This window comes from Pungitius pungitius, chromosome 4 (genome assembly GCF_949316345.1).
Source record: "Pungitius pungitius chromosome 4, fPunPun2.1, whole genome shotgun sequence".
In the NCBI taxonomy this organism is placed as follows: domain Eukaryota; kingdom Metazoa; phylum Chordata; class Actinopteri; order Perciformes; family Gasterosteidae; genus Pungitius; species Pungitius pungitius.
Genome location: NC_084903.1, coordinates 20254012 through 20280463, shown reverse-complemented (window position 1 = coordinate 20280463; position 26452 = coordinate 20254012). Strand labels below are relative to the sequence as shown.

At 48.1% G+C, this 26452-nt stretch overlaps 1 protein-coding gene across 2 annotated transcripts; it reads left to right on the top strand.

Moving 5' to 3' along the window:
• Positions 1-2258: 2258 nt before the first annotated feature.
• Positions 2259-24903, top strand: nkd1 (NKD inhibitor of WNT signaling pathway 1). 2 transcript variants are annotated; one of them, XM_037451515.2, is made up of 10 exons: positions 2259-2437; positions 2543-2575; positions 2810-2952; positions 16591-16648; positions 19242-19345; positions 19481-19576; positions 20976-21123; positions 22041-22122; positions 22511-22638; positions 23137-24903. In XM_037451515.2, exons 1-10 carry the CDS (start codon positions 2413-2415, stop codon positions 23682-23684), a joined length of 1365 nt encoding a protein of 454 aa, XP_037307412.1. In that variant the 5' UTR covers positions 2259-2412; the 3' UTR covers positions 23685-24903. The 2 variants fall into 2 exon arrangements, with proteins under 2 accessions (XP_037307412.1, XP_037307403.1); XM_037451506.2 differs by having other exon boundaries at positions 16588-16648.
• The last annotated feature ends 1549 nt before the right edge of the window (positions 24904-26452 follow it).

Sequence of the window (26452 nt, the reverse complement as noted above, 5' to 3'; positions counted from 1 at the left end):
TTTATCTTTTGTTGTATCAAGCACATAAACAGAAGAAAACACAGCAGATTTCCGACTGATTTGATAAATGCATTTGGTTCTTCTCTGATTTGGTGAGGTGTTAAGCTAAAATAGCTGCATCCTGTGATGGTGGCGATGGATTGGAGGTTTAGGGGTTCACTTCCATGAGATGAAACTCTTGCTTTAAACACCCGCCACCTCCTCTCTCTCACGCATCAAAGGGGAAGCTCGGAAATAGGGCCCCGCAAAGCCATCTCTCCGTTGGCCTCTTCAAAGGACAGGAAGTGTGTCAGAGGGACAGGCCTTCGTTCCCAGCAAATTCAGGCAAGTTGCTGTAATAACAAGCTCATCTGCGTGTCTGTGTGTCAGACTAGTTCAAAGGGGAGCCTGATTCCTCCTGGTGCAACGCGTGATGATGGAGGCAGGATGCAGATCCCAATGCGTTTGGAGGGCTGCATCAGAGACGTTCGTCCACTGTGAGGTCTCATTCCTAAAGATGGGAAAACCCTCATGTGGAAACTTTGATTACATTTTTGATTTCTCCTGCCAAATTGCTCATATTTGCCTATGTCACCTTTGGCTATCAGCAGCTTAACTATGTTCAGGAATTCTGCAATAAGTTGGTGTATTAAAGTGTCTGACTGGATTTACAGTTAAAGTGGGTTCAAGTTATGTGTGCATGAGGGTTTCCAACCAAGTTGTTTGTGTTGGATGCATGCGTACAGACTGGGAAAACCAGGCAATGCTACCCAACCATGTGGTGGCCATGTCTTTGAATGGTGAAATGGGCTCTTTAACAATTTGTTTTTACAGATGTTAAGATTAAACAAAAGAAAGCCTCCCGTAAGATTTTAATCTTCTGTTCTTTGATATTAGAGTAAAAATACACCATGACACAGATATGACAAGAGAAGGGTTTTGATCATAAATTAGCCATCCAGCAATTGAAATACAAGGCATGTTATTTTCAACAACAACAACAAAAAGAAACAGCTGACAGCTGACAGCTCTCAGAAGACCGTTTTGATCAAAATTGGTTCCAGTGTTATTTAAATGTACTTTGAAAATGCACAGTATGATGTGAAATACGTGCATCATATGTTTTGTTCTTTTTTCTAGAACAAAAATATATATATATATATATTTTCTTTTATCATACATTTTTACTGCAATGGCATGAATGGTTTCTGGATTTAAAACTTCACTGCGACCTAATAATAAAGAAGAACAATTATTTTTATTTGGGACCATTCAAGAGACACAGATCGAAGATCTCAAAAAGTCCCCAATTCTTAAACTTGATTCATTGATGTTCGGGCTGTGGATTGATCACTATCAAACATTGATTGATGTGATCTTTCTCACAGGACGATACCCAAAGCGCTCCCTGTGTGTTACTGTCACATTGAGCCAGCAGCAGCATGGCGTACCACATGGCACAGTGGCCTCTCTGCCTTTTATTATTTCATTTTAAGACTTCAAAAGAAATTTAGCCTTTTTTTGATCTGCTGCCTCAGTCCAATTACACTGGGATTTTTAAACCTTTTCTCTCATGTCAAAGACATTGTGATAAGATGTTGTCCCCAGGAAGCCCTTCCTGACAGCATCATTGTATAGTGTGTTTTATTACTAAAATGAACAACTGTATGTGTCAATAGAGGACCCAGGCAGGTTTTTAAGTTGATCATGTCATGCATTGTTGATTGTTCACTCCAAATTATGGAAGATACGTTGTTGCGAACGCTTTGTGATGTCACAGACGTCTGACCTCCTCACAAATAGTATGCTACAAAAACTACATTTTTATATAACTTATAATACTGAGTGCGTTTGCATGCTCTTGCTTGCGGTGTTGAATTCGGAGTAAATCCTAATCTCTTTAGGCAATTGAGATTGAGGTTTGCATGATGCCTAATATGTTCTTTGAAGAGACCGCTAAAGGAGCTACGTCAAGCACGATGAAAAAAAACATCGGAAGTGGCTGTAGTTATTTTCAAAATAAAAATATGTGTGACGAAGAGGAACATTTTTTATATCGCTGGCGGGAATGGGAATAGGTCCTAATTGTTTCTGGTTACACGTTTCACGTCACCATTAGAGATAACAACATACACTTTCTTTAGTTTTCAAAACTGGTTGTCCCCAGACGCGTGTCTCGTCAAGCGAAATGTTTTATTTTGAAAGCGTGGACAGGAAGTCGCGCGTCGTCCCGCGTTTCCCTCCTCGCGCAGCGTCGCTCGGGATCAAAGGCTCTCCGGTCACACGGTCCTCCACTGAGCAGTCTGCTCCCGGGTCTCCACGGACGCTCCGCTGTCTGGATATTGTAGCCGCTTTTTCTTTTTCTTTCTTTTTTTTATTCCTCCTGGATTATATTCTTCAGATGGTTTTCAACTACCAACCCGATGCATAGAAATGGGTAAACTGCACTCGAAACATGGTAAGGTTTCTTATTCCGGAGAAAAATCCCATCCGCTGGTACTTATTGTGCTGCGCTACTTTCGAGTAACACTACTCATTGTCTTCTCACTTTCTTTCACCCAAGCCGCTATTTGTAAACCGAGGGAGAGTCCAGAAGGTAAGCGCGCTCATTTATTCCCCTTTTTAAAATAAATAAACACAATTTTAAACAAAAAAGTCTCTTTTATTTTGAGTCGGTTCTGGGAGCTGCAGAAACATTTCCCTCGCAGCTCATTAAGACACTCCCGACTCTTTTGAAGCCGCAGGACGAGCTCGTGCTCAACACGAACGCGGGCGGCATTCTCGCGTGTAGCCGCTAAAAAAAAAAAAGTGCGCTTCTTTTTTGTTTCAGGCGACAGTTTTGTAGTCAACGCCTGTTTGGCGAGAAAGGGCATCGACGACTGGCTCCTGAAGCAGAAATACTACTGCACGAGCGCTCCAGCCCTCGAGCGACAGGACTGTCACCACAAGGATAGCTGCGGGTTGCGTGCACGGGTGAGTACACGGCTACGAGTACACGTATGTTATGCCCGAGTGTAGCGCGATGGATGCGCGCTACATTGTGTCCTCGCGGTGCTTGCGCGGATTTGACTTAATTGGGACGAGGTGATTTGCGGGTCCCCCTTCTCCCCCCTCCCCCCCGGCCCCATTTTACTTTGTGCTTCAAGGCATTTTATTTAATGGGTAATGTGAGTAAACTTTCTAAAACGCTTCGTTGTTGGACGTACTTTTGATATTCGTGGAGACATTGTTTCATGATGTTAAAAACATCTGCCGATCAGGGATACACTTTTTGTGTATGAAATGTTACCCTCTCCTCCGCTCACATGGGAACCCATCTTTGTTCTTTCAGTGATCTGAGGGGCCCGCGCTGAAAGCATTGCGGTGTGACAGTTCTGGCGACAAGTGTGGATTGTTAAGGGCTGGGGAGAAATGTTGGAGGTCAGGCTTGTTTTGTGTTTTGGCACTGCCGTAAACACTGTGCTGTTGTTGTCGAGTGGGGAAATCCTTTTGGAATGGCTTCAGAGGAGACTTAAGCCTCTTTCGGTTAGTGAGACCTTTCCTCAAAGGCAGCGTGTTTGAGGAATTGGAGCCCATCGAGAGGAAGAAAAGAAAGGAGGAAAATCAGTTTTTTTTCATCGTGGAGCCAGACACTTTGTGCAGAAATGCATCTACCCATCAAATGCAGACATGCATTTTAACAAATTAAAGCTCCTATTGCGGTATTTCTTTTTTTTTCCTTTTTAAAAATGATGGTTCCTTAAGTTGCAGTTGACATGTGGATTAATTTGCATGAATGTGTGTGCATCAAAACTCGCTGAAGGCAACAGGAATATCTACTGATTCCGGCTCCTGGTCAGGTCCAAAGTCCACTTTTGTTTTTGTTTTTTTCTCCTTCAGCGAAGTGTCTTAACTAGCTTTGATTTGGCCTGAAGGGCAGCCATGAGTCTTTATTTAGTTGATTTTCAAGCCATCAAGGGTAGTAATTAATTGTGCTGGGAGGATGGGACTCGGTTTTCATGTTTCAACGCTGTGGTGGCAAAGTTGCTAATTCTGACACGTGCCCAAAGCTGCAATAAACATCTTCATACAGTAACGACCCCTCTCACTTTTTTTGGAAATATCCAGGTGCAGCATCACAACATGTGAAAGGGTTCGATGTTTTGGAACAAAATAGTTAGTGGAGCTTAGTTTCTATTAATAATTCAAGTCCAGGTGCCTAATGGCCATTATAGCTCAGAGGGGGGGGGATTGAATAAAAGAAGAACGGTGTTGCCACCATCAGTATGTATTTGTGATTTATAAAGACAATCCAAAGTCCTTAGTATTTTTAATATGAAAGTTTAAAACATTTCCTTTTTTCTATTTCAACTTATGGTTTGAATAAGCAATGCTTAAAGGACAGGAACTACCAAATATCCAGTACATAGACAATATTAAAATGCTTTAAATGGATCACAAGTCTTAACTCTTTGAGTAGAAGTTTAATAACACAAAGTGCTTGGAAATAAAACACTTTAGGTGAGTGGATGTGAGCTCGACTCTCGCTGTCCGTATTATATGGAATACCTGGTGAGACGGTTATTTTTAAGCCCTGTTCTTTTGAGCCCTCCCAGCTGAACCAGGGTCCAGGAGAATGTGGGTCGAGTGTCAACAGCAGGAAGTCTGCGCTTGGAATTCTTTTGATCTGATCTTTTTGCACACTACATTCCCAGTGGGAACAATGACAATTTCATCCAAGCCAAAACGCAGATTCTCCATTGGGGGTTTTAAATCAAACCGCGAACCAGCGTGCGCGGATACGATGAAGCGCAAACGGGGGCCCTTGAGATCCTACCGATGTCGCCATGACGACTCGACACGCGCGCACGAGTTCTGCAGTCGGATGTTTGTTTGGGCGTGACGGACAGACGGGGAGTTGTGTGGACAGGTGTATCTGTGGGTCTCCAAACAATCAGATCCTTCACCTACCTCTAAATTCCACACGTTACGGGCATTGATAGTGTTCAGCCAACCTTGCAACTTTGAAGCTTTTTTTTTTTTTTTTTTTTGTAATCTTAAGAGTCTCTTCTCTTGGCATCAGATAAAAAAAATAAAAGTCCGTTCTGTTGGTAGTATGTCAAGAGGAGCTAAAAAGGAAAATGTTATTCAACCCAAGGGTTTCCCTTTTTTCTATACTACTATCCCTTCCCCCTCCTCCGGTTCTCCCCCCCCCCCCTCCTCCTGGTCTCCATCTGTTTCTCGCGTTCACCCTGCGGCCCTGTGTCGGCTGTGGGCTGATGAAATGAGACTCAATTTGAAGTGGGCCACTCAGGGAAGTGTCAGACGTGACACTGATGGCTCCTCCTCTGCCCGAGAGCCCCCGCCTCCAGTCTCCCTGCTCTCGTAATTGCAAAGCTGGCTTTTCAAACCGCGCCTCAGCGCTCCTCAACAGCTCCTAAAAAGCGAAGGCGTAAATCGCAGGGAAACTTCAAACCCCCTCGTCTCGCAGATGGTTGCTAGCCCATTTTTTATTAATTTAAGTAGAAGGTTTTTCTTCTGTTTGGAAGTAGGCCTAAAGCTATTAGCCGCATTCCGGCAGGCTCCGGGTCCCATAAAAGACGTGCCGTGGACCTGCGACCCATTCGTCTTTCGCTCCTTGCTGTTGTGCTTTTCGTCTTCACAAAGTGGAGGGCCCTTGTTCCCCCGAAGCTGAAAAGCACCTTTTCAAATACAGACTCCTCTTCCTCCTTTCCCCCCCCCCCCCCCCCGCCCCTTGGTTTTCCTTTTCCCACCGGCCGGGCCTCTTGTGCACTCCGTGTGACGTATAGGGCCCCCTTTCCCACATCGGGCCCTACACCCCTCTGTGCTCCCAAGGGACCGAGGGGCCTGTTCTTTGAAGAGGCTGGGAGAAAAGTTTGAACACTCTGAGAAGAAAAGCCTTAGCCTTTATGGGAAGGAGGGGTAGCACCTGGCCATAGAAGAGGGGGGGAGGGTGTGTTCTGTGATATATATATTTTTTGCATGGAAGTCTCGGGCTGACGTCAACGTAGCTCAGGGGGCCTGGAAGGTTCGAGGACGTGCATCCGGCATCGTGTGTCACCTAGATTACTTAAAGTTGAAGGAGATTTGCGACAAACGTCTCCACAAAGGGGGTTCTTTGTGGAGACGTTTCTTCTGTGAAATACCGCCAGTGGTTTAGAGTGCGGTAAAGCCCGAGGTGGCATGTGGACACTTGAACAGGTTCATCCCATGTCCTCCTCTTTGCACCAGAGCATCACCTCTCAATCCCTCACGTCACATTCAGACTTTAATATGGAGGCTGTCCATAGCCTCCGAATTCTCCAACATGTACGAGGAAACGCTTAAGGTTTATAATGGCGCTGATTGGCTGCTCGGTGCCGTTGGGAACACGATCCTGCCACTTGTCATCTTCGCGGTGCGACTGGAATGGCGCTCGCGTACGTGCGAATCTGTTCACGCGTGTGCCGTCTGGAGTCAGCTGTCCGGGTGCACTCCAGAGATCAAAGGATTCTGGGGGAATGTGCTCTAAATCTCAGAGGATTAGCGGCTGCGTTTTTTTTTTTTGCTTTTGTTTCCCCAAATATATGCTCTGTGTTCGCAGAGCTGTTGATCAAAGTGTCTCGCGCCACCCCCTTCACAGATGCGTTTAGGCTGGCAGGTTTTATTCCACACTTGAAGGCGGATGTTTGGCGGTTTAGTTTCTCTTTTTATCTTTAATGTCGACACAGATTGAAATGGTTTGCAATTGATAAGCACGTGGCAAGTGTTTAGTATAAATAAAGTGATACTCCAACTATAAAGCAAGGAATCAGAAGTAAGTGTGTGTGTGTGTGTGTGCATCCATTTGTCACACATGGGTGTATTACTGGTGAGCCGAGGCAAAGCAAAGCAGTTGTCCCACGTTGACTAGGCGCTAATTATTTATTTTGATTATTTAAAAAAAATGCATTAAGTAATACAAGAATCTGTGCTATTTTCCATGGAGTTATACACTGTGTGTGTGTGTGTTTGGGGAGGGGGGGTGTTCCCGCAGTGACCCATTTTAATCACCCCCTTTTTAAAAGGATCTGCTGAAGTGGGCGTTTAAAGTGTTTAAACCCGCAAATAATTCTGTTGTTTGTTTATCGGGTTCCCCGCGGGTTGCGCTGTGGCCCGTGCAGTAAGCGCTGAATAATTCGACTGAGCACTCAAAGTGGCTCTCAAATACATCTGCTTAAAGAAAACCGCTCTCGAGAGGGACGAAGTGCACACGCACACGCACATTACCCATTTGTTTACCCTAACGTGTGAATACGTTAATCACTGCCCCCCCCCCCCCCCCCCCCCCACACGATGGATGTCACGGCCTTCATGCCCCCGCTGTCGAGTTCACCCTCCTCGCGTGTGGAGGAAGTGCATTTGGGTAAACATAGTTGGTTGGAGGGGTGGGGGCAGGCATTGTGCCTCCCGCAGGCCACGGGACACTCCGGGCTCTTCCTGTAGGCGCCGCGGCTCGAGGAGGTCCGGATCGTCTGTGAGGGGGATGTTTCCAGTGGAAGGAAAGCTAAAGAGAGGAAAGCTGTCCTCCTGTGTGTTTACACCCCACAGGTGACGCAACCTAAAGTGGGGGGGGGGGGGGGGGCCTCCAGGATCCGATGAAGCGGGCCAACTCCCGATTCTCCCCAAATCAACATTAGACCTGTTCGTTCTTTCGCTCGTGTTTTTGAAAGAAAGGAAGAAAAAAAACCCGGCACTCAGGGACTGGAGGCACAGTTTAGATCACGTTTATCACTTTATCAGTGATGGGTGTAAAGTATTCCTGTGGTTCACCATAAACTAATCCATCACCACTATGAACTTTTTATATCAGCTCTTCTGTCAGTGTTGTCATGATATCATTTCCCTTTTAGCGTAGCCACAACATTTAATTTAAGTCACAAAGTTGTTCCTGTGACCAAGCGGCACCGGCCACTGAGTCCATTCCGGTCTGAATAGAATCCGCCCCTCTTGGCACCAGCCTGCTTGTATGTAGTCGTTGAAGTGTCTGCTGCGGTGTTTACTCGCAAAGTTGAAACACAACTGTGCGATTTTAAAGACATTTGGGGCGAGTACAGTCGCATCTGGTCAACACGCACGCGTCAACCGCTTTTAGATGACCCGCCACCCAACACGTGGCGCTCCGGCGTGGAGTGCAGCGACGAGGTTTAGGGAAATAAAACAAGGCTGGTGGTTTATAGACGTTGGCCTAATTGTAAAGTTCTGAGCGTAACGATAAGCTTTTATGACATATCCTCATGTGTCTAGGGGCTAGATGACATCCAGACTACAGAATGGCGACCATGACAACTTCCATTACCGGCTTAGTGGATCAGATTGTAAACGTGGATGAAAACATTAGAGCCTTTCAGTTCGTAAGGGAACGCGTCCCGCAAGAACCACAAGAAAGGGAAGAGGGTTTCCTTTCAAACAAAAAGATTGAACTTGTATAAATCTTTTTTGGAATTTTGAAAACACCATTCAATGTCCAGGGAGAAAACATCAAAGTCTTCCGCAATGGAAATAGCCCCCATTTTTATAATGTCCTTGTAACTTCTCATATGACAAGTCCCGGAGGTGTTTCCTCTTATTTGGCTGCGGTTGAAGATGGAAGCGCGTGTCACTTTCTTGCTGCGGCCCCCCCCCCCCCCGAGGCAGACTTCCTGGCTAAAACCTTGTTCCTCCCACACTTTGCGGCACTCGAGACTGGCGTCTGAAGCCCCCCCCCCCCAGACGACTGAAGGGCTGTCTCTGCTCACTGAGAGCTTGACTAATTACTGAGACCCTCCAGACACTGCGCAGCACCCTCACTGTTAAACACAACATGCGGCGAAGCAGGCGTGTTGCCAGCTCATCTGAGCTGTATAATCCATCCTATTTCGCAGTAATGATTCACATAGACGCACATACATACACACACACACACACACACACACACACACACACACACACTGTATGCTCATGCAACCTCAGCCAGACGGCTCTGTCCTTTTTCTTCTTGAAGATTTGAGATCGCTGTACAAACTAATGCTGTGTCAAACAAAGAAATGACTGCTCCCTCTGCGTTTTTTTTCTTCTTCTTTTTTCCTCTCTCATTCTTTGGACCCGAGCTTTCACTCTGAATTCAGAGGGTCATAACGTTGTGAATTTGTTACTCTTGGCGAGCGGAGTGCATCTGTAAATTACGGCCAAGCGACTGACCGTCTCCATTCCCTTCCCAATTCCTCTTTGGGAACGCGAGGTCCCGGAGTGGAGTTCGCCGGCTGGTGGAGACGCAGCGTTTTGAGGATTCACCTCGAGCGCGGCGATGCCCTGTTATTTCTCTGCCTCCCCGAGGACAGTGGCGGTTGTGTGTCTGCTCGCCTGTTGCTCTAATGACAGCGCGGGACGTTTACCTCACAGCTCACAAAGATGACAATTACTGGGCGGTTGTCTCATTTACGGTGCATCGCTGCAGGGCTTTTTTTCTTTGCTAACCGCCGGCACTCGTATGAACTGCATGTTGTACTTTTTGTATTTTTCACAAACACCTAAGAGAATATTTGGGACTTGGGCTCAGGGTTTTTTTTTTCTTTTTCTTGAAGGAAAGGACTGGTGTCTCTGAATTGCTGTAGGGGGGCGGGGGGAAATACACAGTTCGACACCTTTGTATCCTCCGCTTCTCTTTGTGGTAAACAGTGCGATACGTGTTAATTGGAGCGGGAACATATTCTGCCAGAGCTAATAAAGGCGGTTACCTTGAGTTACAGGTAGGCTTTAGTGCCCGAGGGGCTGGCTGAGTTGTAAAAGCTTATCTTTGCAGGTGTAAAAGTTTTGTAAATGGGTCATTAAAGTGGTGGGCAACTTCACACAAAAAGGGAGGGGGAGGGGGAGAGGGGTGCCGGAGATTACTTCAGATCAGCATGTTTCTGAAGCAAAGAGATGAAGGCCGTAAATCTTTGCTAATATTCCACTGAGCCTTTCAGGAGGCAGCCCTTTGATGTGGGTGAGGTAATGTGACCAGCAGTATTTGCAATGTTGATCTGACGTGGAGGGAAATGGCTGATCGCTCTGGCTCGAACAAATGAAGGGCGTCCAAAAAAAAAAACACGTGTACAATAATCCACACAAATGTCGCACGCACACATGCATGCTCACATCCTTGCGGCCTCATCCAGCAATGTCACAGTGTTCATTTGAGCAGACACACTGTATAATTTGACTCAATATATGGTCCAGAAAGTGTACTGAACCACACCTCCTCGCTATGGAGCGCCTTTTACTTCTGGTGCCTTTTACTGCTTGTGTGTGTGTGTGTGTGTGTGTGTGTGTGTGTGGAGAATCTGTGCATGACCTGTGTGGTGAACTCCAGTTAGCACGGTAAACCCCTCTGGCGTGTACTGTCTGCTCAAACTCCCATCTCTCCCCCCCCCCCCCCCCCCCCCTCTCGTCTGTGTTGCTGACCATGCACACGTTAATCATAGAGCAGTTTCCTCCAACCTGCCCGGTGATGGATTCTAACTCGGCGGCTATAATTTCCTTCCTGGGGTGCCGAGAAGAGGGTGTGCCGTGACCGAGGGTGTGTATGGGGAGAAGGTGTCTGTCTTTGATGTCCCCTCCGAGACGTCAAATTACACGTTAGTCCTCCTCCGTCGGCAAGGTTGAAGGACTTTCTTGTCCAATTATGTATCCAGTTTGTTGACCTATGCAACTCCATTTCTCTGGAGATGGTGAAAAGTCAAGGCAAACAAAAGTCTCAAGAGTCTCCCAGTACAGAGCTGCAGGGTCTAAATGTGGTTTTAAAATAGAGGGTTTTAATGACTTTTTTTCTTCTTGTTGCGTTGTGAACTAATGCTGCTTAAGCTCGGCGTAGTATTTGTGTGCCCTAAATGCACCGTCGGACTAGACAGCTTGTGTTTGGTCAATAGTGCGTGTGAAGGGCTCAACATCAAACGATTTACAGTGTGCCACCTCTGGAAAGGCATCGAGCCGCTTATCCAAGCCATACAGTCGCAATCGTAAAACACAGCAGATATGACTCCCCCTTGGCACGGCTCACGAGAGCAGTTTTTTCGCCGGCTTTGTTTGCAAAGCTCCGGCATTTCGGAAGGCCCAAAAAAGCGTCGGCCCCACCAGAGCAAATGCATGATTGCTACCTCGATGCGGAAGATGAGCCCGATTAGCCTCTGCGTAAAAACAGCTGATTTATCTCGTCTGGCTGCAGAGAAATGGGAGCGTCTCGCGCGACGCGTCGGCTCCGAGATGCTGCGTACGATTATCTGAGATCTTTATTTCATGTGTGAAAACTGATCCCCTTTGAAGCCTCACTCGGAGGCACAGCAGCGTTCGCCACCTCACATCAACACTCTCTATCTTGGCTGCGTCTCAGGGGCGTCGTGTGTTACTGCTACGTGGGCCTTTTGAAAGAGGCCGCTTTAACGCTGCTGGAAGGTGAGGAGCACGCCAGCTGAAGAACCGCTTAAGGGAAGAAAAAAAAAAAAAAACCAACGGACGCAGGTTTAAAGTGTTGCTGATGACTGCTGGGCCGATTGCAGGATAGCCACTGCTCCAGATCGGCCCTTTTGAACGTGCCTCTGGTGAATCTCAGTTTACTCCTCGGGCTGGTGGAGAGAGACGGGTATTTCCTCACTTGAGGTCCTCTGTGAGTAACTCTACACCCATAAGCTAATTTGCAGCTCTAAAAACTAAAGCAAACTTTTTTTTGTTTTGTTTGCTGATGTCTTACTTCTCAGTTTTCAACATGGGGGGGCTGTGTGTGCACTAGAGATAAAAAAAAAAAAAAAAAAAAAATCTCATGCTATGCAGCGGTTTTCTCCATTAGTGTTTCATAAACTTCAGCTAATGGCTGTTATCCAGCCGAATCCGTCAAAATCCGGTTTGCCAAGTGCACCAAATACAAAGACATGACATTTTTAAAGTGCATCTTAACGTGCTTGGTCCCTCGTCCTTTTTGAAAAGGCCCAGGAGGAAGCAGGCATGAAGCCCTCATTCAGCCTTGTTTCACTTTGCCCGTCTGGCCTGGTTTGGTCCTCCTCCTCCACTTAACGTGTTTTTTTTTTTTTTTTTTTGAGGCACCATCTTAATGAGAGTCTTCCCGTTTTTTTTTTGATGGTGCCAGCAGAGCTGCCGTTGCTCCAGAGACCCGCCTCCGCTGGGCCCTGGCGCGCGATCAAGGGGAGCTGTCGCCGGCCGCATAAATTGTCGCCGGTCCGCGCGGTGGGTCTGTGCAGAGACCAAAAGGCCTCGTGGGAACCTCCTCCCCCACAATCGCATACAAGAACATATTACTTACACTTTAATGTACCCGTTTACTTTTTCAAACGTACACTCGTAGCCGGGAACAGAAACTTGGCCCAGTGGGTCCGTGTCTTCAGTGGAGGAGGAGACATGAAGCGAAAGGCTCTTTTCTGCCTTATTTCTTTCTGTCCCAGCGTTCCCTCCCTGTCCTTTTATTCCTACAGTCCTTATTTTGATTCAGGTAGGAGAGCAGAGCGCAGTGCTCCTTGCTCTACATTAGTTCAGGACGCAACTTTCTCACGGCCTGTCGTGTATCACTTGTGAGCCAAGATGGAAACGGTCAGCAACGTGGCGTTTTCATGGAATTTCCAATATAATATAATAATATCGTTCCATGCCCACGCACCAAATCTTTGTCTGCACGTATTGCATTCACATGTACAACCATAAGGAAGAGTTGTGTTAAATATATTTCCCATTCATCAAAGTTATAATCAATGTCATTTTATAATATTGAAGTCTAATGCTTTTTGAAATGCCTAAAATTCAAGATGTACGTGTTCTGTAGTAATGCGGTTCACGCGCTCCCTCTTGCATTACTCTTGCATTATAAGGAAGTTTAGCTCGGCTATTAATGACTATTAAGTATTTTCACTAGTTGCCATTAATAAATTCAAAAGCCTTGAACTCCTCTCCATAATGCTCTGGAGGTAACATCTTGACTAATAAAGAACCTACAGTGGGGAGACGGTCGGTCAACATTCTTAATATTACGACTTGGGAAAGTGTTCAGTAAATGGCATTATTCATATATGCTAATCTAGCTTTGCTATATCCAAATAAATTATCATGAAATGAGCATTGATGAGGGTTGCCAAATGGTTCCTGAGCCAAACCGAAGCGTCCTTCACGTCGGCGTGTAATGCAGACGGGATGCTGTAATGCAGTGGGCTCACTGGGTCCTGTGTTGCAGTCCGGTAATAAATCACTTCACGTGAAGGGGCTCGGACGAGTTTAAACCACACAGGGGACGCACAACACCCCCCCCCCCCCCCCCCCCCCCCACTTCTTCTAAAAGCTGTGAAGAAGCTCTGAAGGACCCGACCGCTGATGAAAGCAGAACGCTTCATCCAGCCGGCCGCACGGAGCATTAAACACGGCGTCTGGATGCTTTAGTCTGAGCCGATCCCAGGTGCCGTGGAAATTAGTATTTTTTTTTTTTTTTCGTGCCCCGACGCTACCGCTGACCTCTAACCTCTGAACCCAGGCGGCATGCAGAGAGGAGACGCCTTGATGTAGATCTGATGAAACGGTTTGGGCTACAAATGTGCTGAATCAGCAGTACAGCAGTCACATTGTGTCGATTTTCTTTAGTGTCGACGGTTGCCGCCTCATCTCTCCATCGTTTAAGCTGTGTGTTGAGCCACGGGGGAGGAGAGGGCTTCCACTTTTGGCCTGAAATGTTCTCCCACAGTGTCCTTTGACCCTTCTCCATGAGGGGGCTCATGAGAAACCCATCACTAGCTCATTGACGGCTGCTTTGTGGGTTACTGTACGCGTGCTAGAATTCACTCAGTGTTTGCAAGTGTTGCATCAGCTGGGCCTCGTCTCTTCCTCATTAGTGTGGAAATCGCTTCGGAGGCGGATGACCAGCATCGCAGTCTCAGCCAAATCCGCCCTGAGCTCTTTCATTTCAAATCAAACCGGAGGATGTGAGTTGGAGCTTTCATCCTTCTTGGCTTAGACAACTGGATGGATGTACTATCTTGTCCAACACAAGCTATAACATGCAGTTACTATACAGTTATTACTGTCTTCAGTGTATACCTCTGTCCTTTTTTATAATTGGTTTGGCTCTTTATCAGGCTTTTGTACGTATTGGTGTATGTGAGACAAAATAAGTGAAGTTCAAAGGGAGATGAAAGTTTTGGAACCAGTGTTTGGGAAAATCTATCCAAAAATAAAGTCCCTTCAATCCTGTGTCATTCAAGTTACAGGATAATGAGATTAACCCCTTTACCTACGAGATGGATGACGTTCATGCTACTTATTTTTATGATTTTTATGAACTGAACAATATCAATCAGAGCCAGAATCTGAAGGGGCTTGAGAGTGGGAGTGTCATCGGGTCAGTTCGGTGTGGGAGTTCTCTTCAGAGGCGCCATCACAGCAGATTGTGAGGAGAAGTATTCATGCCGCAATGGATGCATTCTCCGGTTCAGTCTTGTGCCTGAGGACAAATACTCAATCATCTTTTTTTATTTTGATGAAACACAGACTTTATAACTCGCACGATAATGTTAAACATAACGTTTTATAAATCAGGAGAACTGTCAAATCAATATAACACATTGTGAAGAAAATAATGTAAGCAATCATAAGCTCCCATTATTCCTTTGTTTGTTTCTGCATAAGTTTACTATAGAGTGTGTGTGTGTGTGTGTGTGTGTGTGTGTGAGAGAAAGTAAAAAAAGGATGGCATATTTCTATTTTTTTTTCCACTGACCAGAACATATCCCAGAGTAACCCTAGCACGCACTAATAATACGACTCCATCCATCACCACAGACAACAACCAATTAGCACATTCCTCTCCCCCCCTTTTCTCATGTTCCTGGCTAACCCCTCAATCATTTTGGAACGTTCATCAAAAAGCAAAAAAAAAGATGCGGTGTGTGTGTGCGTGTGCGCGCCTTTCTTTAAGTCTGGGAAATTCAATGAATGTTGACTGTGCAGGGATTTTTTTCTCCCTTTTCTCTGAGGCGACGTGGTGGAGACAAGAGGCCAGAGTGGCTCCGAACCAAACCCTCCCTCCTGTCCGTCCTCCTGACATGGGTTGCAGGACAGAGAGTGTGTGTGTGTGTGTGTGTGTGTGTGTGTGTGCGTGGGGATGCCTTCACATAAGGAATAATTCTATAGTTTGGCAGGGAAATATGTCTTGGCTGTGCTGCAGACTGGAGCCTCGACTGAGGGTGACAGCCCGTGATTAATCCGTGACAGCTGACTCCTACGTAGGTTGAATTGTTTCTCTGCACGCTAGACAACCGCCCCACAAATATACTGAGGATCAGTATCAGACCCGTAAACATCCAGTTCAGCGTTTCCCTTACCATTCAACTCAACAAATGGAAGACTTGTTGAAGTACTCGTCTTTCATTTGACATAAATGGATACATCGGGTTGACTGTTGAACAAATCGTCTTTCGTTGCCTTGTGGCCCCCCCAGCATGAACTGAATCCAATAGAGCAAGTTGGTTCCTCCTCAGAATGAATGGGATCGCATAAACAATATTTCTCCATGGTTCGCCTTGTCAAAAATCCTTCGCTGCTACCGTTGTTCATCGCAACAAATCTCAGGACCAGAGTCATGTAGCGGGATCGGGGCGTGTGTCAACTCGTTCATACCGACAACAAACTGGGACACGCGGCCGTGCCGGGTCCATCGTCAGCCTGACAGCCAGCCGGCCGGCTCTGTGGTTCGCGGTGTTCTCTTCCCGAGGCCACCCGCAGCGCCGCAGCCGGGCCGGCACTAGTCTGAGGAGGGAATGGTCACACCATCTGACCTTCTACCTTTCTGGATTACACAGAGATCCCCTCTCGCGCTCGCACAGCCTCACACACACACACACACACACACACACACACACGCGCACACATGTGCGCAGTAAACACCTTGGATTTATTAAGTAATGATAAATTAAGTTAATTATTCATTATCACGGTTAATTATTTCCATTGATAAGTCTGTTGGATATTTATTTAAATTCTTAAACAGTACAAATGCTTTTAAACTGTGTGAGAGTGTTGGAATTTGTGCAAACCAGTGTGTGTGTGTGTGTGTGTGTGTGCAAGTAATGTTTTTTTGGGCCAGGTGACTGCGATGCTGCATAGATACCCGAGCCGGAGTTTTCCATAGTGAAGCCCTCAGATCACATGTCCCTTCAGCCCTCCGCGGTATGCGCTAACAGACAGAGGAGAGCGGGTGGGCGAGTGGGGGTAAAAAAAAACAAAAAAAAACGAGCGTCTGTACGCGTCAATGATGGCCCCCCCACAGAAATAGCCCGGGACCGGTTTCCCAGAATCCTGCGGGGCCGACGGCAGCGATTTCGATGCTTCTTTCACAAGTCTTCTCCGTTTGCTTCAGTCCTGCAATTAGCCCCGTCCTAAACGTTCCGCTGCTCTTTGATCTCAGAGCGCAGTTGTGAAACTTAGTCCATATATAGATAGATAAATGGTGTAACTTTGATCCGCGCGTCGCCGCTCTGGATGCGCGTCGTTAAAGATGAAAGAATAAGACAAAAAAATTATGATGCTTCTCCATTACACGAGCTGAAGCAGTGATTTATGCGTCCGTTTCTGTCTCTTTTCTCTTAGCAGGATGCCATGGACGAAGCCTGCGCAGAGAGGATCGGGGATGAACACTACCGTCTGGAAGGTAGGCCCTCCACCAAAGGCTACGCCTGACCACGCCACTGCTTCCCATCCCCTTCATTTTAATTAAAAAGGAAAACCAGTTTGTCGTAGCCCTCAAAGTACCTTTGTGGGGTTTTTTTTTGCAGTTGTTCCTCTGCGCCACACCCGTACTCTAAGCCCCAACAAATGTGCTGATGAGGTCCGCTTTACCCTCCCCTCCCGCATCCCCACCTCCTCCCATCTTTCATCTGCCCCGCCCCCCCCCCCACAGCGGTGCTCTGCAAAGTGCCTGAATGCCTTCATGTTTTTTTTTTTTTTCCTGATGTGAGCCTAGATGAAGAGTTGCGGGAGGAGAGAGTCCCTCCCTCGCAGTAAAAGGCAGGATTGGGCAAGGCGGAGGCTGAGTGCTGGAAGGGCGGCAAAAAAAAACAATTCACTTTTTTTCAGTCCCTCTTTACTTGACAAAAGAACTGAAAAGTAAGACGAGAGATAAGGCCAGCGATAAATAGAAGTAGTAAATTAGTCGAGGACGTCGTGCTGAGGTTGTCCTCCCTTCAGGACAGATGTTGCTCATTAGAACACGCCGCTCCGCTCAAAAGGCCGGTTCAATAACAACATTATGTGGATTCTGGCTGGATATTTCCATAACGGACATCTGAAACATTCCGTACATTGTTTTTAATTTACGCACTCCCAGTGCAAGTGAGCGAGGAGGAGCAACCGCCACGTTTGTGGGCGGAGAAATGTCATAAAACCATAACTTTGGAGTGGGCTAAAATGAGGTCTCAGTCCAGGGGAGTGGGACACCGTTGAGCTTCCTTACTTTGCAGTTATTATTCACACCACAGGCTGTTTTCAAGCCTCAGGAGTATGTTTTTTTCATATTTTTAAATATGAAAGACATTTGATCTAATTTTTAATTTACAGCCACCGCGGTAATGTGCCGTAACGAAATGACCATTCTGTACCCAACTAAAGACAACCATAAAGACAAGGTAGTGAAATCAGGGAGAGCAGAGATAAGACAACCAACATTCATAAAAGTTTAGCTTTAAAGAAGGACTTTGTAATAAGAAAAGAAATTGCCTGCACACATTACGAAGGAGGGAAGAAGCTGGATTTTAGGTTGCTTTACATCATTACTGCCAGCATGCAGGGAGAAACTCCTACAAAGGCTATTAAGTTTCGTGAACAATTTAAAAAAAAGTTTGTCTCAGACGAAATTATACACTTCACGTGTGGGCAGGTGTCCTCTGAAGGAGGAGACACTTCTCCTCGAAGGCCATCGTGTGTGTGTGTGTGTGTGTGTGTGTGTGTGTGTGTGTGTGTGGACTTGGCGGGGAGGCCTCGGCTGCCCTCGTCGTGCCCCTCGGATCTGACTTGCAGCCAATCCCCTGGCTCGGCTCCTCTCATAAAGAGTGGGCTTATGTCTGTGGTGGGTGGAGGAGGGTGATAGCGGATTACTGGTACTCCTCCCGGCATTTCATTAGCGCCGAGATAAGCATCTCACCGCCACGTTTGAGCCTGCTACGGAGCAGATTGGCCCCTCGCACAACAACGTTCCCTTTTGAGCACCTCGGACGATCAAACAGCGGGACCCCAAAATGCTGCTCCTCTCCAAAAAGTTGGTAAAAGCTCCCTGGGACGATGCCTTTCATTTCTGGCATTTCCCCTTACCCGGGGATGAGACGGGGTCTGCTTTGATCTTCTTTGGATCAGGAGGAAAGAAATCGGGCTGTTGTGTCTGCTCCGTTGGCGAGCAAACAAACAGTGTTTCAGATTTGACTTGGCTTAATTAATTAGTGATTCTGTTTTACAGCCGGTCTGATCTCCTTCCAAAAGGTTTGAGATCGGAACTTCAAAGTGTGGCAGAGGAGCCGGGGAGGGTGGAGGGAGAGGGGAGTGGTCTCTGCGGGTTTGTGTGTGTGTGTGTGTGCGCAGCTCGTAGGACTGCGATTGGGGTGAGGGGCCGCCGATGATCATTTCAAAGATGTATGACGAGAGGTAGAACGTACAGAGGGTGTGGCTGAGTGGAGGCCGGGAATGAACATGCACGAGGACGAAGCCACTCCAGCTCCCTCGTGTACACCGCCCCCAATTTCAGCGACTTGGTTGAACCCGGCTCCGAAGAGCACGTTGGGTTGAGACGTGCCAAGCTGGGCTTACGACGCACCATGTATCACAAATGTACCGTAAATGAACCCTACTGGCTCAGGGCGGTCAAACCAAATGTCCAACTCCAAGCTCCGGTTGGCCCGTTTCAGAACGTCGTGTCGGGGATCCTCTGTACGCGGTACCTATGCCGAACCCAACGGCTGCTTTCAGAAGATATTCAGCAGGCTACTTGTTTTACACATATTAAAAACACCGGCTCAGAGTACAAGCAGTGCGCCAGTTGGGCTGTGGGGGGGGTTCGTTTCCCACCAGGAGCACTCGAACACACGCGACACATCTTAATCGCGCCTGCCAAACTCTGAAGTAGAAGTTTACAAGGAACACTCTGAGGCGACGACATATATCCTCGGGTTACGACTGCACCCAACGCTTCCGTCCTCAGGCTCTCACTTTTATCTTTGTGTGTGTGTGTGTGTGTGTGTGTGTGTGTGTGACTGCAGTGGCTTTACCCCCAGAGAAGACGGGCAGATGCTGCGTGGAGGAGAAGATGCAGCAGAGGGACAGCCAATCACCCGCAGGGCCGCAGAAACCGCTCCAGTTTGAAGTGAGTGTCGTTTTTATATATGACCCACCCTTCCTCTGGATGAAACTGGGGCAATGGCAGAACACGCTGACTCACACACACACACACACACGCGCACACACACCGGATGACGCTGTGCGGCTCTTGTGTTTTCAGGAGCTGGAGTGCGCGGTCTCTGTGGAGGAGGATAACCGACAGGAGTGGACCTTTACTCTTTACGACTTCGACAACAGCGGCAAAGTCACCAGAGAGGTAACGACTTCTGACTGAATAGATGTGAATAAGAGCGCACGATGAGCACTTCCAACGCCGCCCAGAGCAAAAGAGTCACTGGGACTGACCTCGAACACAACTTGTCAGGCAGGGTTTAGTTGCTCCAACAGCGGCTCGCGGCTGAGAAACGCGACGGTTAATTGAAAACTTCTATTCCTGTGTTGCCGCAAGCCTTCCAAAATAAAGTGAGGATGGAAGCATCAAACCCGATGTGTGAGCGGCGCGCACCGTTTCCGCTCCCGCGAGGTACCTCGTGGCTTGCGTCTGCCATGGCGCGGATCTGAGGGGGGAACATCCAGAAAGGCCCGTGTTTTTTGGGAACGACTTCACACGGGGCACAAAGAGACTTCAGCGGTCCTCGGCTGCGCGGCTTTGTCGGCGGTGCCTGTGGCTCCGCGGCTCGGGAGACGGCAGGCGGCGGTGAGAAGGCGGGGGGGGGACGAAAAGCTTTTCTTCTGGAACTTTTTTTTTTCTCAAATAAAAAAAAAGAAAGAAAAGAAAGCAAGCGAAAGAAACCAAAAGTGACACACAAAGCTTTTATTTTATTCCATTTAACTTTTTTTCCTACAGTGCGTCTGAAACCGGGATGTGGAACCGGGCCCTGAAGAATTCGCACTAGTCCTTTTTTCTCATGATTCAAAGTGCCGCTGTGACGCCGGCGGACTCTTTGTAGGGTGTCCGCTTAATTCTCAGCAGTTCTGTCAAAGGTGCTCTGTCGGGGAAACTGTGTGTGTTACCATCGAAAAGTTGAAGCGCTAATGAGAATTGAGATACCGCGTGAGACCGTTCATTTCACATCGATACCAGGCGGCATTTTCTAGAAAAAAAATTAAGATTGCGGTTGGCGTTGGAAAGATTCGGCACGCTTGCTGGCACCCGAGAGGGAGCCGTCATCTTAGTTCGGTGCACAAAACCCCTCATCAGTGCAAAAGTATAGCTTCTAAACGCCACAGGAGGCTGCGCAAAGGAAGCGGTCCAAATAGGAACTCTATCCCAAATCGGCGTGGCGCCGCTTTTTAAAGGCAAATGTGCGCATCTGCGTGGTTACGTTTTTTTTCCGCGCGCACACAGATGTAGTCTCAGTCCTTTAAGAGACGCTGAGGAGTTGAACGTAAATGTAACTTGAATGTAACTCGTCTGATGGCTTCCGCTTGGAAAGCCGAATTGAAACGACTTGACATCAGCGAGTCTCTCTGTTCTTCTGACACTTATGAGGAACATCGAGTTCAAACAGTACATCTCCCATGTGCCCTGTTTCCTATTTTAAATACCCACCTACGTCAGCTGACTCATTGACCCAATGATTCCCCCAATCTCTACCCGGCGGATGCTGCTGAATCAACCAACCCCTTAATTGACCCCTCTCTCCGTCCTGCAGGACATCACCAGCCTCCTGCACACCATCTACGAGGTCGTGGACGCCTCCGTCAACCACTCCCCCAGCAGCAGCAAGACGCTGCGGGTGAAGCTGTCGGTGGCTCCCGACTCCAGCCAGCGTTGGAGGAGTTGCACGCAGGGCGCGGCAGGTAAAGCTCGCAGTTATCAGGTGGGGGCGTGGGGTGGGGGTGGGGTGTGTGCGGGGGGGGGGGTGAGGGGTCCCCCTTGTGTTGCCTGCTGTCGGCTCACCCGGAGATGCGTTTGTTGTCGTGCAGAAAGTCTGCTGCTTCAGGCCCGTCGGAGCTTTGTTCCTCGCGGTGTCGGCGTCGCTCCGTCTCTGCTGCTCAATGGGGTTCATTTTTAATGATGGGGGGGAGTGACAGAGCTAAAACAGCCCCCCCCACCCCCTCCACACACACACACACACACACACACACACTCCTCCCTCTGTGCCTTCAAATGCCGTGAAAGAAACCTTTAAGAGATGTGCCGAGTCCTTTTGATAACCGCAGCCATTTTTCTTTTCTCCAAAGTACCCTCTTTTCCTCTCTTCTCTTTCTCACCCCTCCACAAACTTCTCAGAGGAAAATATAGCTACATTCAACTTAACTTTTTTCACTGACGACTCGGTAAACAAGTAGTCTGGGAAAAATATCTCAAAAAAAGTATATATTCCTGTGTATTTGCTTCCTATTGTCCCGGCTATAAATATCCACCGAGAGATTCAAACAGAGCGAGCTTTGAAAATTTCGCCGGTTGCCTTCATGCTAATTTTGAAACGGCATCAGATCTCAGAGTCCTTAATAAACTATTTGTGAAGTCTGCGTGCTTTTTTTATTTTTATTTTCCCGTTCCATTCCTTATAAGAGGATGGGAGTTGAAAATAGAATAAATTAAGCATTGTTGTTTTCCTTTTCTATAGATCTTCAAAGTAAAACCCCAAAACAAAGGTTGCTTTCTTCTGAGGCTTGTGTGACTGTTGTCGTGTGTGTGTGTGTGTGTGTGTGTGTGTGTGGCTGCTCTGTGTATCTCTCTTTGATAATAGCCTTGTGTCTTTCATACACAGACATGTACCATCCCAGGGAGAAAAACGACAAGTGCATAGAAGACCCCAAGAGTGCCGACAAGAAGACTCGAGCCCTCCAAAGGTAAAAAACCCCCCCCACCTATCTCTGTTGAAACTTGAGGTGTCAACAACAAGAAGAAGAAGAAAGTGAAATTCATTGTTATCCTGTATCACTGGTCATAAATTTCTCGTGGCTAGGGGCAGTGGTTGTTTAAAGGGAGGATTCACACTTGGTAGCTGCAGAAATCTTTAATTAGTTTCACCCAAAATTGACCCCCACTGTACCGTGTACCGAGTCTTCCCTCGCTGCACTTCTCAAATCCTCCGGGGCAAAGTTTATCTCGTCACAATCTCACTTCTCCAACAATCACTTCTCGTCTCGCCTGATCATAAAAGAACTCTAGTTCACCACACCGAGGCTCTCTGTCCCGAAACCACTACTTAATGAGAGGTGCCGCTCGTGTCCACAGGCGCCACCACACTGACCACCACGCCCAGCCCGGCTGCCAGCGCCACTGCGTGGATGAGAACCTGGAACGCAGGAACCACTACTTGGACCTGGCAGGCATCGAAAACTATACGTCCCGCTTTGGAGCCGGTGAGTGGACCGAGGACACGTCTTTAGAGGAGGAGGAGGGGGGGAGGGGGAAGGAGCGAAACGCGGGCCGTGTGGGCCCCTTTGAAGCTGCATCCAAGGGCCCTCATTACTGCGGCACCTGCTTGGAGCCATTAGTAGGGAGAACTAGCAGCCAGTACAAACATCTGGGCTCAGGCAAGCACAATACATCAAGTGTTCGAGGCTGCGGCCCCATCAACATGAAGGGCCGCTGTGAAGGGAAATATTAGGTCTAATAAGCAGCGCGCCTTGATCTGACGGACAGTGATGACAAGTGATTATTTTAATGTCGGTGCTGCTGGAAAGGTGCTAACGGAGATCTCTCTCTGCCACACCGAGTCAGGGTTATCAGCACCGGGAAAGAACCCAGAGTGAAGCCGCTAGAAGTTAGCTGCAGGTTGTTTATTCCGGATTAATGAGCTCGTTTTCGACAAGTCATGTGACACAACTGTGACGGACTGTGTCGGTCTCCCCTTTCAGCTCCCACCCCAGAGCCGACGAAAGCGGAGCCTCCGACCCGCTCGTCCAACCAGACTCGCTCTCGCTCCCACGAACCGGAAAATGGCCACGCCCACTCCCACCACCACCGCCGCCTACAGGCCGTTGTGGACGCGGTGGCGCCCGTCAGCCTCCACCCGGCCCGCACGCGAGTCGGGCCGGGAGTCGCGTCGGGGAAGCACGCCCTGCGCTCTCCCAAGACCCACGGCCGCACGCCCCCCGCGCAGATCGGGGGCGGCAGGGTGATGCGAAGCCGAGGCCTCCCGCCTCCCGCGGCGCTGCCCAGCCAGACGCCCCCGCACCAGTCCACGGCCCCCTACCGCAAGCACAAGCAGCGCTCCAAGGAGAGCAGCCAGGGCTACAGGGCCGCGGGCGCCCTGGCTCCGGGGCCAGTGGTGGAGAAGGAGCAGGTGAGGGACCTGCCCGGCGTGCTGCTGTACGAGGGGGGGCTGGCACAAATGGTGCAGCGGCATGAGCACCACCACCACCACGAACACCATCACCACTACCACCACTTCTACCAGTCCTGAATCTCCGCCCCACAGAACCCGACCGGGCTCCTCTCCGTGGCGCCTTGGCAGTGGAGGCGGGGCGCGCGCCGGAGAGGAGGATCATGGGAAGGGGGCTGAGAGGTTATTAATCAGTGTTACAAAGAGGTTGGTGGAACATGACAGAGCTCGGGTATGCAGCGTTATAGTGATTTAGGACCAAAGTGGGACTTAGGATCACGGCCGGAGCCCCGAGAGGAGGCGCAGAGGGACAATTTGATTAACAACCCGGAAGTTGCTCTCAACCCTTCGGTCCTCCTCCGGTGAACTCTGAGGCTCTAAACCAGCACCAGGACCCTTCCAGACCCAAAAGGTTTTTTAAGGACAAAGGAAGGATGACAGGAAGAGAGACTGTGATGTAAAATATATGAAAGAATACAGGTGATTGGAGAGTCTGGCATACTGTGTGTGTGTGTGTGTGTGTGTGCGCTGTACAAAGAATGCCTGTGTGTATGTGAGTGTCACGACACTGGTGTCTGTTGAAAACCACTTGAAGTGCGCTCATGGGTGTGTGAGTATTTAAAGCAGGCCGTCTGGCAGGTTTTTGAATATGAAAATGAAGATTCTGATTCAAGCATGCGATGCCATGTAAGCAAAAAGGGGAAGGACAGATGTTGAAATGTTATATAGGAAAAAAAGAACAGAGATCCCAAATTCGCTGCTACCTCTAATGTTATCCTAATTGTTAATGGTGATGTAATGCCGACTAAACATTCAGAGGTTATTTTCAAATTGTGTCATAATCTGCAGTTAGTCCATTGACTAGCCTTGACTGTACATATGGTATATATATTATCAATTGTATAAGCTTTATTGATAATGTGATATCTTTGTATTCACAATTCAAAGCTTTTATGGATGTTTTCCTTATCAATTGCATTTTATAAGACTAATTGGAGTACAAAAATGTACAGTCGCACTCTCCCTCTTTCTACGTTCTATCCTTGTGATTTGATACCTTAGTGTGATCAGGTCCTGAAATCCCTCCTGATATTGTCTCACCACATACAACCCTCATGCTGCTCAGGCAGTGTATGAAGTGCCCGGTGACTGAAAGAACATTTCTTAAAAAATGCGTATTTGCAGTGTATATCAGTGTGAAGTTTGGCCTTTTAAGGAAACTTGCCTCATTTTTATTTTTGCAGGCCCGATCCAAGCGGCACATCTTTTTTCAGTTTCACTTTGGTTTTTTTTTTGACTTGGTTTCTCGTAGCGTCTGCGAGGCTCTTCTAAGCGGGTGGGGGTGGGGGGGGGGGGGGGTCACACGGCTGCTCCCTCGGTTTCCATGGCATCTCCCTGTCCCCCAGCTGTCGGCAGGTCTTTCACCGTGCCGCCATGTGGCCTCCGCGCTCAGCCAGCCCGGCTGTGTTTGTGTCTCCGTCAGCTGTCTCATTCCTCCGGTGACGGATGGCGCTGAGCCCGGCCACCAGTCTCCACTGGACCCATAACTCACCCCTCCCCAGCCAGCGCCGGGGCCTGTCTGCTCCATCCAGGGGATGCTCTTCGGGGGCTTCCATTTAAAAAAAAAAAAAAAAAGTAAATGCAGATGTTCCCTTGCAGCCGCTTCTGTGGCAGAGAACTGAGAGCTGATAATGTCAGGGACTCTAGCTATTTTTTTGGCTGAAAATTACAAACTTACCTCATAGGGCTCAACAATCTGTACAATAACCTTAGGGAATAAACATGACTACTGCCGATGACACCAGTAGCCGTGGATGCTGCAGAAGAACAAGCAACTATGGTGTCAGCAGTTAACCTTTACATGAGGCTGGAGACGTGCTTAAGAGAGCGCGTGTAGAAACGACCTGCCCTGGTCTTTAGTTAAAGGCGAACTGATCCAAACAGGTGGAATTGGCGAAGGACCATGGACCATGTTAACCAGGCTCCAAAGGCCCCCCAGCCTTCAGCGCTCGGCCCAGTGTAGACGTTTGAGCGTGTGCACGTGCCTCGGAGCAGTGAATGCTGCTCCGGGCCCTCGGCCCCGCGCTGTCGTCCCGTCACAGCTGCAGGCCGTCCCTTTTTACCAGCCAGTCAGGTCCCCCCACCCCCACCCTCCTAAGAATGTGCTCCATGCCTCAGCTTTCTCACCACCCACTGCTTTTCCTGAAAAACATGCTACTGGAAGTCCCTTTTGTCACCGGTCCCCCCCCCCCCCCCCCGGTCTGAGACGGGGTCGGTGTCAGCGTGGGGAGGGGGGCTGGCAGGCTGGGTGGTCCGATTCGTCGTGATGAGCCCCCAGTCATCAGAGCAGTGTTGGGGGAAGGTTCCTCTCGGTTTTGTCACACATACTCTACAAGTTGAAATTTCTCCTGTCAAGATCCCTCATTCGTGTCTTACGATATCAATTGGTCTCAATGATTTTAATGTGTTCACCAGCTATCTAAATCCATCTGAATGTTTTCTTTTCTTTCATAATTTTTTTTGTCAGTGCCTTTCTTTGTAGCAAGTGTTTTTAAACCAAGTCACAAAAACCTCCTCATCCACCATCCTCTGTCCTGTCGTCAGTATTGTTATTTTAACATGTATCGCGCCACTAATTTGCTTTTTAACATCCGTGTATCACCATTCTTTTTTTAAACTGATGTATATAGTGGACTTCAGAAATGATAAACCAGCATCATGTAGAAAATAGAAAATAAGGCTTATTTATGATTTCCCCTGTTGAGCTCCTTTGGCTTGCCTTCTGTCAGCTGGTTCTCCATCAGCTCCACCTCGCAGGGCGGAGCACTTCTCTCCTCCACTCGGTGTTT

Excerpts from the sequence above, each read along its gene's own strand:
- nkd1 (XM_037451506.2), top strand. The coding sequence starts at position 2,413 with ATGGGTAAACTGCACTCGAAACATG. Across the intron at positions 2,438-2,542 it reads TAAACTGCACTCGAAACATG|CCGCTATTTGTAAACCGAGG; the intron begins GTAAGGTTTCTT and ends CTTTCACCCAAG. Across the intron at positions 2,576-2,809 it reads ACCGAGGGAGAGTCCAGAAG|GCGACAGTTTTGTAGTCAAC; the intron begins GTAAGCGCGCTC and ends TTTTTGTTTCAG.